The sequence below is a fragment of the Protomyctophum bolini genome (genome assembly GCF_963924005.1).
Source record: "Protomyctophum bolini genome assembly, chromosome: 11".
Lineage (NCBI taxonomy): Eukaryota > Metazoa > Chordata > Actinopteri > Myctophiformes > Myctophidae > Protomyctophum > Protomyctophum bolini.
In genome coordinates, this window is record NC_137872.1 from 38,118,111 (window position 1) to 38,131,702 (window position 13,592).

The 13,592-nt window shown below is 45.1% G+C and overlaps 1 protein-coding gene across 2 annotated transcripts in view; it reads left to right on the forward strand.

The window, feature by feature from the left end:
- Positions 1-13,592, forward strand: part of LOC308324572 (multidrug resistance-associated protein 1-like) — a 93,594-nt gene that overhangs the window by 32,607 nt on the left and 47,395 nt on the right. For both annotated transcript variants that reach the window (XR_013964933.1, XM_080776669.1), the window contains exons 10-11: positions 8,899-9,060; positions 10,845-10,937. Coding sequence is in view for 1 of the 2 variants with exons in the window: in XM_080776669.1 (XP_080632795.1) it covers positions 8,899-9,060; positions 10,845-10,937 (255 nt within the window). In the remaining variant the exon portion in view is untranslated. The remainder of the gene's footprint in view (positions 1-8,898; positions 9,061-10,844; positions 10,938-13,592) is intronic.

Below are 13,592 nucleotides of genomic sequence, written 5' to 3' on the forward strand. Positions count from 1 at the left end.
ACTGTCATAGTCCTGACGTCACTCGTTCATGCCATGGGTCACGGACGTTTTCCCCTCTATGTAAAATACCATTGGGTCGGGTCATCTTAGAAGTAGAGTTCTCTTGGAGTTGTGGTCCAAAAATAAACGAGTGATTTGCAGGCAGGTGCCTCTGTATCGTTTACAGTATAGGCAGTCGGTCACAATTGCTGTCTGTTTCTGGTGAAAATGTTGTTAATTCGGTGGCGGTAACATTAGCGGTTTCTGTCGATCCGTTTCACTGCAGTGCTTTGAATGAAATTGCTTCTTTTTTGATTGAATTAAATAACCATGAATACAAACAAATTTTGTATAGCACAGTGGTTTTCAAACTGTTGTTGGTTTAAATGTCAAGGTCCCCCATAACTAAGTCACCAAATGGACCCTTGTGGGTGTGAACCAGGGGGGCAGTCAGACAGATTTTTTGTGAAGCCACTAAGGAAATGAAAGTTCATATAATGGCCTGTTGTGGCGCTATCATTGGGCTCAAAAAAAAAAACCCATAGCCCCATAGAAGTCCATGTATTTGGGCCCAACTTCACCTAGACTGTATTACCTTAATAAACATGGTCATGAATACTTTTCGCTTCCAGTCACTAGTTTAAAGTCTCATTTCTAATGTCATAATATTCTTTTTGGAAAATGATGGCCCCATTTATAAAAAAAATGACCATAAAGACGCGCATGTTCTGAGGGGCGTGGCTACCGTTACAGTTCATGAACGGGATCCCCCACCCACTCGAGTCAAAATAAAAACCAACGAAGAAGAAGGGGGGGAAGTCCCGCCTCGTTGTCTGGGCCAGCCAATGGCCAAACTGGGCTCAAACGGATCTTGAAAGATGGCGACTTACAGTGCAAGGGATTTCAGGCTTCATTTTACGTCCATGTTAGACACGGGGAACGCTTTGTCCATATTTTTTACAGTCTGTGAACGGAGCTCTCATTAGTGTCATTTGTAACACCTGTCAATATGGCTATGCTATTCCTCGACACCTCCAGCTGTAGAGCTGCACGATATGGACACAATTTCATATCTCTGTATTTATGCCAAATATTGGCGATATAAATACGATATTGCTGTTAAATATTCTATATTTTGTATTGCGACATTGAAAGCTAAACTATATAAAAACAAAGCATAATAACGAGTCGATATCACTCTTAATTTCAAGTGCTTTTGGGTTCTCCCACACCTGTAATTTGATATTGTGCAGTAAGTGTATAGCAACAATGACAACTAGCATGGCTGGGACGTTACTAGACGATATATTGCGATACCGTTGCCTTTTTTTGCGATACCGACATTGCACATGTTCATTAAACCTCGATAACGATACGATAACGATATATTGTGCAGCCTTAACCTCCAGGCGTCCTCGTTACGTGTCCCTGAAGCCTCCGTTGAAGTAAATTCACTATAACGTGTGTGTGTGTGTGTGTGTGTGTGTGTGTGTGTGTGTGTGTGTGTGTGTGTGTGTCGAGGTGGCAGCACGGAGGTGAAGCACCGCACAGCACCAATGTTGTTTTTATGAAATATTAACAACCACACCCGTCGTAACTGCCGTCGTTAATGTAGTTATGTGCAAGATGACTTTGTGGAGAGCAGTCTGGACAATGTGTCTGGTTTCTGCAGTCAGAGTTGCGTACAAACAAGCACTCCAGAGTGGAAGAGTGTACCGGCAAAAGTGGCTACCCCACGACCCAACGCCGAGTCCCCCGCTGGGTGTGGAGCTAGAATCTACGGAGTTCTGTGAGCTGGTGAACCCCCTGTCTGAGCAGCGGTGGCTGGCCTTTCAGGTATCAGAGAGGGCCTTCAGGAGCAGTTTGGTGAGCGAGCAGCAAGTGAAACAACACTACGCTTCATCAGCAGACCCTGGGAGCTGGATCCGTCTGATAAAACTCCTGATCGGAATATTTTTCAACAACGGAGTATTCACAACTGAGAGCCGCGGCGGCGGAAAGCCCTTTGGCCTCCCCCTTCTGAAGTACGTAGCGCGGGTGCTAAAAAAGCTACCAACGAAGCAGCCGCTCCCGGAGGCCGTGACACCGGCTCTGGCTACTGGCTGGATCGAGGAGCAGTTACGTTTTCTCCGGGACACAGTGCAGCCCTCGCTGACGTCTACGAGGCAACAGCAGCGGAGGAAGGTGAGCAGAGACAAGCTGTCATATCTATGGCAGCACAAACAATCTGACGCAATCAAAATCATTCTGAACAACAGCGAATTCCCCGAGCCCCCTCCCTGTCCTGATAATTGTGAGCATGTGCAATTACATTATCAGAATAAATGTCGTGGGCAAACGTCAATTACTGACCCACTTCCACCACCGCCCTGGCGCTCGGACATACCATCCTCGGAGCCGGTAAATCCCCCCGACGTTACGCGTTTTACGCAGGCTGAGGTGGAGACTGTATTACGCACGCTACCCAATAACAGTGCGTGCGGCATGGACGGTGTCTCATACGAGCATCTCAGGGCTACGCAGCCAGATATTTTAACGTCTATCTTTAATATCTGCTTGGTGAACAGGAGTGTCCCTGAATCATGGAAGGGTGCTCTCATCTATAGGATCCCCAAAAAAGGCAATATACCGGACGATCCATCAACCTGGAGAGACATTTCCCTCTTACCCACCATCTACAAGGTGTTTATGAAGTGCATTCTTGGCCGAATTCTCCCGTGGCTTGTGGATGAGAACATACTATCTCCCAAGCAAAAGGCTTACATCGATCGGCAAGGCATGAATGAACATGTGTTTTGCCTCAAAACAGGTATTGATGATTTTAAGCATGGGTCTAGTGAATTCTTTGCAGTATTTCTGGACTTCCGTGATGCATTTGGAACCCTAGCACATAACGTGATGATAGCTGCTCTTGAGGAAATCCATCTACCCAAGGTTTATGTTGATATTGTCAAAAATGTGTACTGTGGTTCATTTATACAGGTCATCTGTGGTAAACAGCTCACAGACCCCATCCCTCTCAGAGTAGGTGTTAAGACTGGCTGCCCGTGGAGTGCTGTTAATTTTGTGCTAGCACTAAACCAGTGGTTGAAGTGGCTCTGTATGTGTGCCCCCGCCAACACCATTTCCCCTAACCCTGTACAGGGGTATGCTGACGATGTTCAGGTTGCATCCTATCATGCGGCTGAAATAAACAGCATGCTCTCCAGAACCGACTCCTTTTTGGAGTGGTCAGGACTAGAGGTCAAAGACTCAAAATGTGCAGTTCTCTATGAGAGGCGGAGCGGGGGAAACCGCTGGTATCACTCCAATACAGATACAATACCTGCATTCACAATTGGCAATAAACCCCTAACAGTCTATTCGCGTCACCAGACATACACATACCTGGGTCACAAGTTTAATGTGGCAGGTGAGTGGAAAGATCAGGTCGAGGAGATCATTTCTGAATACTCCAGCAGACTTGATTCAATCCATGCATCGCCCCTACCACTAATCATGAAGCTGGAGGCAGTCAGAGTAATTGCATTAGCCAAAGTACAACACCTATTCTCCAATGTACATGTTCCACGAAAGTCACTACGTGAGTTGACTGACAAAACTGTACAGTTAGTGAGACAATGGACTGGCCTAAACACACACACAACACGTGACATTATATTCCACAGTAAAGGTGAGGGTGGTCTGGGGGTCCCCAATTTTGAATGGGTTTATATTGCTTCGCGTGTCTCCCATCTGTTGAATATGCTGAACAGTGATGACCAGTATGTGAGAAGGCTTGCTCGTTCTTCTCTTTTCTTGGACCTAAAAAGACGCAAGGTCCCCCTAGCGAATGGTTCGGACTCTAGCTTCCTGGGCTTCAAGAGGAAACCCAATGGAAAGCTGGACAGTCGCTCTCCTGGCTTTGGTGTGTGGTCGGACTGGCCAGACCTAAATGACATGTGCTGCTGGGCTGACGTTACCCTGGAGTGGGTAGGGTCTAACTCTGAGGCGGTGGCTGCCTCAGAGAATGTTATATCTGACCCCAGTATCTCTGTCAGAGCGACTATGACTGTGTGTGGAACGGAGCATCAACTTCCACTGACTAATGCCAGATGTCGCCTCCTATGGGCACAACAACAAAGACAGCGACAACATTGGACTGAGTTGAGATTACAAGGAAAGACTGCATGTCTTCCTGCTGCGGACCATTCTGTCTCTCACTCTGTGTTCAAAAATGTTGCCATTGATGAGTGCATTGTTGTTTTTACTTTGAAAGCGAGATTACAGGTTCTACCTTCTAAACTTAATCTCTCCATCTGGTTTCCAGGCAATCATGCTCCTCACTGTATCCATCATGGCCATGAACAAATAGCTGAAACCATGTCCCACATCTTAAATGGTTGCCATGTTTACAGGGGCCTTTACATATGTAGGCATGACAGAATAGTGGATTTGATATCGAAAGACATCTCTTCCATTTTCAGGTCCTCCATTATGCTTTATAAGCATTCTACTGTGAAGCCGAGGATGTTTAACCTGTGTAATGATGATTCTGTGTTCTCTAACATTTCAGCTAACACCCCTGATGTCATTGTTGTAAATGAAAACCATAGAGAGGTGTTCATTCTCGAGGTCGGCTGTACCTTTGACTATAGCCTGGAAGAAGCCTTTCTAACCAAAGTGCTGAAGTATCAGCAGCTAATGCAGACCATCTCACAGCTAGGCTACAGATGTAAACTTTTAGTTTTTATCTTTGGCAGCCTAGGGCATGTGCATAAGTTGGTTGTGAGGGGCTTACAAATGGCCGGCCTTTCCAAAAGGAGAGCCAAGCAGTTAGCGAGGTATTGCTCAGTTTCAGCCATTATAGGAAGCCGCTCAATTTGGAGGAGGCGTTGTTTCCTTTATCCATGATTTATGTCTGCTGCCCTGTGTCCGACATGTCAGCTGTACTGTATGTAACGATGCTTTGCCGTCCATGCACGTTGTAACTGGCTGCTCTCCCACTGTCAAACTGCACTGGCAGTGTTTATGTCCTTTGTACAGTAACAAGGTATTCCTGTACTTCTCATTATGTGGACATAAATAAACATTTCAAATGTGTGTGTGTGTGTGTGTGTGTGTGTGTGTGCGTGCAGGCAGCATCAGTGTTGTGGTCTAACTTGTAGTTCTTCGATCATTCATTAGCAAGGTGTAATAGAGGATGATGAAGTGACTTACAGAGATGAAATGAGACGAAACCGTTTGAGTTGAACCTTTATGCAAATTATTCAAAGTCGACATTTTCTTTTACTAATTTACTGAAAATAAACACATACATGATTCTGCAATTATTTTGAATTCAATGACCGATTAAATGATGATTATCGTCGTTCAGCGTACTCTAGTTAATCTCTGATCTAACGTATTCAATTTTATTTTATTTTATTTGTAGGCTATTATCTGTCATGTCACACAAGACACCATAATTAAAAAAGAGATTATGAGATGATTATATTTGATTACATTAATAATATGCAGGAGATTAAGATATGTTTGAATAGCGGGTAGCCGGGTAAATGGTTTGCAAAGTGGTTGAAATGTTAGTTCCATTGATCCAAACTGTATCATAATCGATTGATTGATCATTAAAAATAAACGCATGCGGTCCACCCATCTGCCCCCATAACTTCAGTGGGTGGGCCTCGAACTCTTTCAATACTTTCAAGTGGGCCCTGATCCCAAAATGGTTAATTGTATCGGGTGGTGTAGAGAGAAAAATCACACCCGTGTGAAGTGAGCGGCGCCAATCACAATTAGCATCCTCACTTTTCTGTCCTCACTTGCTCACCCAATCAAATCCTCGCTATGGGGTGATCAGCCAATCACAAGTCAATGTGAGCATGCAGTGCTCTCACAAACCCGGAAAGCTGGGCATAGGAGGGGCTATAGCGCCCCTCAAAACGGTTGTATCAGGGGGTGTAGAAAAAGATTGTATCAGGTGGTGTAGAAAATCACACCCGTGTGAACTGAGTGGTGCAATTCCCCCCACCTCTCTCTCTCTCTCTCTCTCTCTCTCTCTCTCTCTCTTTCATTCATTAGCAGGCAAATCACTATCCCTCTCTCTGTTCCTGGCGCGCCCTACTGGGACTAATAAGTCACATACTCGTGCTCATGACAGACCACACTGATACATAGATACGTGATACATAGATACGCACGGACATTGCTGGTTGTAGGAGTGGTTGCACCACTCAAAAAGGTTGCATCAGGGCGTGTAGAAAAAGGTTGCATCAGAGGATGTAGAAAAAGGTTGCATCAGAGGATGTAGAAAAAGGTTGCATCAGGGCGTGTAGAAAAAGGTTGCATCAGGGGATGTAGAAAAAGGTTGCATCAGGGCGTGTAGAAAAAGGTTGCATCAGGGGGTGTAGAAAAAGGTTGCATCAGGCGATGTAGAAAAAGGTTGCATCAGGCGGTGTAGAAAAAGGTTGCATCAGGGCGTGTAGAAAAAGGTTGCATCAGGGGATGTAGAAAAAGGTTGCATCAGGGGATGTAGAAAAAAGTTGCATCAGGGGGATGTAGAAAAAGGTTGCATCAGGGGGTGTAGAAAAAGGTTGCATCAGGCGGTGTAGAAAAAGGTTGCATCAGGCGGTGTAGAAAAAGGTTGCATCAGGCGGTGTAGAAAAAGGTTGCATCAGGGGATGTAGAAAAAGGTTGCATCAGGGCGTGTAGAAAAAGGTTGCATCAGGGGATGTAGAACAAGGTTGCATCAGGGGACGTAGAAAAAGGTTGCATCAGGGGGTGTAGAAAAAGGTTGCATCAGGGGGTGTAGAAAAAGGTTGCATCAGGGGGTGTAGAAAAAGGTTGCATCAGGGGGTTTCAGTCTTCTATCACGGCGTTGGGGTCCAGGACGCCGGCTCTCTCTGGGGTCTCTCTAGTCGTCCGTCTGACGATGACGACGGCGAGGAGGAGCATGAGGAAGATGGCCGCCGTGCCGACGACGTGCACCGCCATCACGGCCACGTGGATAGAGTGGGCGGAGTCTGGCGCCCCAGTGGGAGGGGCAGACGTCGTCTCCAGTACGTCTCGTAGGAAGTCGACGGACGTCTCCAGGACTCCGTCGACGCCGGTCAGCTCGCACGTGAACTTCTTGCTCCGCTCGTGTTTGGGGATCACCAGATGACTGACACACCCAGAACTGGAGCACAGCAGGCCGCCGTCTTCACTCCGCCAGCTCAGAGTGTAGTCTTCACATCTCCTCCCGTATTGAAACAGAGAGCATCTCGATGTCCGCGCGGTCCCGATGGCTCCGTCTCTCACCTCCACTACGAACAGATCGATTGCTTGAGCATCTGTATCGTTATCCGCATATTCATATTCATATTCATATCGTTGACAGGAATAACGACCGACGTCTACAGCCGTGACGGCTTTGACAGTCAGAGAGCAGTTGGACTCCAGTCTCATTCTGTCTTTAACAGAAGGGTTCAGGTCACTCGCAATCACACCAAACTCGGCCACGATAACCGCGTGCTTTGTATTTGCTCCGGCATAAGTCCACGTAGCTGATGTACAGTTGGGACCATCGGGTGACAAGTCATACGGCAGATTGACGGTCTCTCCAGATCGTCGGAAGAGGTCCATTTGGTTCTGCGTCGTGAGGATGTTGTCGACTCCAAACAGCAGAATGAACAACAGCGGAATCCTTCTGACCCCAGACATTTTGACCTGAACTATAGCTCTGTCTGTCTGTCTGTCTGTCTAAATTATTTTGTTGAGTGGTCTCTCTGTCCGTGCGTCTCAAAGTCAGTGTCAGTATAGAAAGCAGGAAGACATTGTGTGGTTGAAGGTAGTTCCTCATCCATTATCGTACATGACATCGACGTTGCGTTTCTTGTGAAATCATGCATGGTGAAATAGGATAGACTTCAACAACACCTCTGCATTATAGAACGTTATATATTTATATTTTTGTTGGTAGGGATGCATCGATGTGGAAACTCCGGGGCAGATACCGATGTTTAAAATATTTCTTTTAGCCGATAGTAGTTTAGTTTGTTGTTATTATTTCTCCCTTGAATCCCATTTGAATCTTGTTCTCGTTATTACTTGTACATTGGATAAGCTTGTGTGTGTGTGTTAGGGCATTCACTTATTTTTTCTATTTTTTTAATAAATATTTGTACATTTAAAAACTGTGTAGATTGGTGACTATAGAGCGCCGCAGTCCCGCCCCCTTTCAGAAAAGCGAGTGGCCCAGGAAGTGGAAGCCCCATGCATTCTCCCATCGGCACTTTTAATATAATTTATTTAAAGACTGTTACGCCGCGGACAAAGCCAATTCGGATCGTGACGAATCATGACAATGAACACAATATTTTGGGCCGATCAAATAATTTATAAGACGAAAAATAAAACAAATAGTGTCGTCTCCTGACTTTCTTTTCTTCTTTCTAATGATTTGATCGTCCCAAAATATTGTGTTCATTGTCATGATTCGTCACGATCCGAATTGGCTTTGTCCGCGGCGTAACCGTCTTTAAATAAATTATATTAAAAGTGCCGATGGGAGAATGCATGGGGCTTCCACTTCCTGGGCCACTCGCTTTTCTGAAAGGGGGCGGGGACTGCGGCGCTCTATACCTATAATTTACCTGATCTTGAGGCCTACAAAATGGGGAATTAAATAAATAAAATCACCCGTGTGAACCGAGTGGTGCAACTCCCCCCTCTCTCTCTCTCTCTCTCTCTCTCAGCAGGCAACAGTGCAGCACTGTCTCTCTCTCTCTCTCTCTCTCTCTCTCTGTTTCTGGCAAAAAAAAAAAAACATGAATTCCCAAGGGAGAGACGTCTTGACGCCCGTGGCATCCATTTAATAGGCAATTAGACGTCTTGACATTTTTGGCTACTAAACTGTGTGTGTGTGTGTGTGTGTGTGTGTGTGTGCGACCCCCCTCTCAGGCTCTGTTGATCAGCAACGCGGCGCGCCGCACCTCCACGGTGGGCGAGATCGTCAACCTCATGTCGGTGGACGCCCAGCGCTTCATGGACCTGGTCACCTACATCAACATGGTGTGGTCGGCGCCACTGCAGGTGGTGCTGGCCCTCTACTTCCTCTGGCAGGTAGGTGGCGCTGTGCGGCGCTATATATACACCCCCCTGTATGATAGTCTTGCGTGGCCAGTCTTGCTGCCTTTTTAACCCTTTTTGGGGCGGGGACCCCTTTTGGTGTTTTAAGCTTTACGTTATGCTTTAGCTGTTGAAAAGTAGCAGCTCTACAAGTTCATAGCGCGGCACCGAGTGCCGCGCTATGAGCTTGTAGGTCTGATATTTTTTGAAAAGTCGTGAAAATGTGGCGCAAATCTTTGAATATATGTTCTTTCAGAGCGAACGTTTTTTTTTTTTTTTTTTTTTTTTAATTTTTATCCCACGATTTTGTAACCCAGTTTTCTTTTCACCCAGTGCCAATTATCTAATGTAATCCTGGGCGCTACACTTACTCTGCCAACTTGGGGGGGCAGCGGACTGACCTCATGCCTCCTTCTATGCATGAGGAGTCCAAGCTGCTTCTTTTCACCTGACACAGGGGAATTTCCCCGGGAGAGCGAACGTTTTTAACTCAAATCTTTGCTTCCGGGGGGGGGGGGGGGGGGTCCTTGGAACAACATATTTTCAGATGGGGGGTCGGCGGCCAAATACATATAATTCTAGGCGTCCTTGACTTGAAATAGTTTGAGAACGACTGACATAGACACATGGGTTTTTCAAGAAAACTTATCAGGATTTCGAGGATTTGTAGAATCGGCCTCAGTCCAAAATGGGTTAAATGCTTCCGGTCACACAGCCTGGGGCACGGAAGAGATTTCTAGAACAAGAGACGAAACTCTCGTGTTACTAATTTCTTGCTTTGATCCATTCATAAATGTGATAAATAAATGAGTATATCAATGTATGACAGTATCGCTATCATAGGATCACTTTTCTTTCTTTTTTTTTTGTATACAGCATGACTCTTTTTTTTTTAAATAACCGGAAGTTACGTCATCACTCCAACTACGGGAAATTCGTCTCTTGTTCTAGAATCTCTTTGCTCTGATCATGAGTAAAACATAAAGCGGAAGTGAAGCCTCTTCCCCACTTCCGTTTCGTCTTTACAGTAAAATATAGTAGAAATTTAAAAAGAAATAAGCTCTAATGATATTTTAAAATATATTTTTGTGAACGGAAATGACAAACTGATTTACTCCGATTTTGGGAGGTGCAGTTCCAGGCTCTATATATATACTGTAGCATTCGGAGATTGTGGAATAGTTGTCTTTAGGGATGCACCGAAAGGGAAGTTCTTGGCCGAAACCGGATATAGGAAACTGTTGGCCGAAAAGCGAATATCCGAATATGATTAATATTATGTATAATTTTTTCTTACCATTGCTGTCATGGCCGTACCTTAAAGCTATTAGCGATTTATGGCAAAACTTAACTTAAATAATAATCACAATTATGGGTCCATAAAACATCTATTCAGCTCTTTTGAATGCATTCATTGCATACACTATTCGGTCATATATGTTCTGCCTATTCTGGCCGAAACCGAATAGGCCGAAAATGCATTTTTAGCCATTTTCTGATGAATATTTTCTGCGGCCGAATATTCGGTGCATCACTAGTTGTCTTCGCTACGCGAGACTGCACACACGCTGTAACAGCAGCGTCCAGTCTGGCAGGCAGGTAGGTCGCAAAATATCCCGTTCCAGAAGACGGTGGTACCATTTGAGTGTTTTAGCGTGCTGTGGCGTTGCTATGCAGAACCTGGGTCCATCTGTGTGTTTTTAACGTGCTGTGGCGTTGCTATGCAGAACCTGGGTCCATCTGTGTGTTTTAACGTGCTGTGGCGTTGCTATATGCAGAACCTGGGTCCATCTGTGCTGGCAGGAGTGGCCGTGATGGTTCTGATGGTGCCGGTCAACGCCGTCATCGCCATGAAGACCAAAACATACCAGGTGGGACATTCCTACAGATAAGGGCGCACACACACACGCACACACACACACACACACACACACACCCACGCAAGCACTCGCGCAATCACGCATGCACAAGGCACACCCACACACCCACACACACACATTCGCGATGCAATCTTTGAAATATCTCCACTGTGTTTCTGCACATGAACTCCATGCGTTCATCATTAGATGATCAATAAGTCCATCGGCACTGCCTGGACGAGGCAGCGTATCGTAACGTACCACAGAGTGTCCGTTCAGAAGCGCAGTCGCACAACTACGTACCAAGTGTCTAGTCAGGGGCGGCCTTAGGAATCTAGGAGGCCAGTTTCAAGACCAAATATGAGGCCCCCATATATCCATGAAATAATTATTCTCTTTATACAGGCATATTGAGTTGATACAGGCGCATTGACACAAATAGTTTTGACTGTATAATATTGCACACATTTACACAGCAACAGCAACTCTCCTCATCCTATTGTCCCTTCACTGTCCCTCCCTTCACAAGTGTCTCCCCTTTAACTCCACAAGTGTCTCCCTAGTCCCCTTTACCTCCCAACCTTTTACCCAGGTTATTAACTGGAAATAGGTGTAACTTAACTACATGGGAGAGAGTGAGGCAGCAAATGAGCGAGAGAGAGAGAGAGAGAGAGGGAGGGCCAAGGGTGGCGGGGGGGGGGGGGGTTGACTGACGCCTGGTGGTCAGTCGTAGCTCGGAGGCCCCCCCTGAGGGTGGAGGCCCGTTTCAATTGAAACTGGTGAAACATAACAAAGGCCTCCTATGTTAGTACGCTCCTACAAGAGTGGTAAGATCCCAAGCCCCAGTCCAGGGCTCTGGAATATACTGTAGATAGATAAATGGTGCATTTATATAGCGCCTTTATCCAAGGAAATATTGAGCACCACTGACATAGAAGCATGAGGTATTTCAGAAAACTGTCAGGATTTATAAGATTATTTTTTTAATTTTTTCGACGTCTGGCCTAAATGGGTTTAAAATCACCCCTGCTGCGTGCTAAAAATCACCTGTGGCTTCCTGTGGGGTGCAGTACTTAGTTTAGACAGTTTCTGGTTTAGACTAGTCATTGGTTGGACCAGTCATTATAGTCGGGGATCCAGTCACCGGAAATTTGAGAGGACCTGTGATGTCATGCTATACTTTTTTTTTGTGTTTTTTCTATTAATTTGGTCATTAAGGTCCATAGAATAAGAGGGCTGCTCTGCCGGAAACATCGCGAAAAAAAGTTATGGCCATTTTAGTATAATGAAGCCTTTATTTTTTTGCCCATTTTCGCCTATTGTAAAAAACTAGGTTTCTTTTCTTAAAGTGCTCAGTAGGTTGTGTAGGCTGTCAATAAATGATTCCCAGATACACAGAACACATATGTGAACAACATCATGTCCAGAAATACACTCACAAAGCCTTTCCAAATGATTTATAGCCATTTTTGGTACCAAAAATTCATCCGTTTTTTGCATTTTTCCCAATACTTTCATCTTTACTTCAATAGTAATCAACTTTGCCATGGGTTATGACATCAGCCAATGTGTCATTCTTTTCATCAATTTTTATAGTCATTCCACAATTTTTTTAATTAAAATCAACCCTAAATTAAAGGAACTGTGGTGACTTTATTACCCTTATGCTCAAAATTCCCAGAGCCTTTTTTTTTCTTGAAAACACCTGTACCCCCACAAAATAAAAGTGTAACACAACAAATTCAAAACAACACAAGTATTTTTTTATTATAAAATAAACAGATGTGAACAGCTGATTCTTTGTTAGTTGAAATATCACACCTAGTGTGAAGTGAGCTGTGCTATTTATGATAGCAGGAGCACAGCTCAAAAAAGGAAATTAAACATTGTCTGAATAAAATAAAGATTATGTCTAATATCACGAAAATGAAAATGATCAGGAAAATGAAAACAACTAACTAATCAACTCACTCACTGTCACTGTCTTCGAGTGTGAGTTCAACTCGTGAACATCTTTTGGGGTCCCCAGTGCAGAGACAGGCAATGACATACTTGACACCGGCTCTTGCACAGGAGCATCCTCTGGCACACTTGCTTTTCTTGCAGTGGCAATATTTGGTGTGCTTGTATTGTGCAGGTTTTGCATCCTTCAGCATCATTGTTGCCACCAGCTTACCATTGACAAGCTCTCTGCCAAAGTTGATTGCCACAGGGTAGGTTGGCTGAGACATGTGTGCCCTCTTACATACAACCAACTGATGCAGGGCTCTGAGAAGGTGTAATTTGAAGGCATCTTCAGTAGGTGGAAGGCAACGCAGGTCTCCTTTGATGTTGCCAAAAAGATGGGCTCGCAGTGCATCCAAGTTACCACTGAAGTCACTCCTCTCATACAGTGAAGCCATGTATCGTCTAGCCGCTGTCACGACATCTTGTGTAACATCCAGACTTTCCCCAGAGTCACCGTATTGGCACAGAGGCAGAAGGTCTTTCAGGTGATCAACGGCAGCTTTTTAGGCACGTCTTTTTCCTCTTCTGTAAAGATAGCCCACTGTGTCACATCCAGTCAGTATGTAGGTGCTGAGGAGTATGGATGAAAGATCGGAAGCTTCAACATCATACTTCACTGCCAGGGCATCCACAATTGCATGAGCAGGTAGGTAGATATCC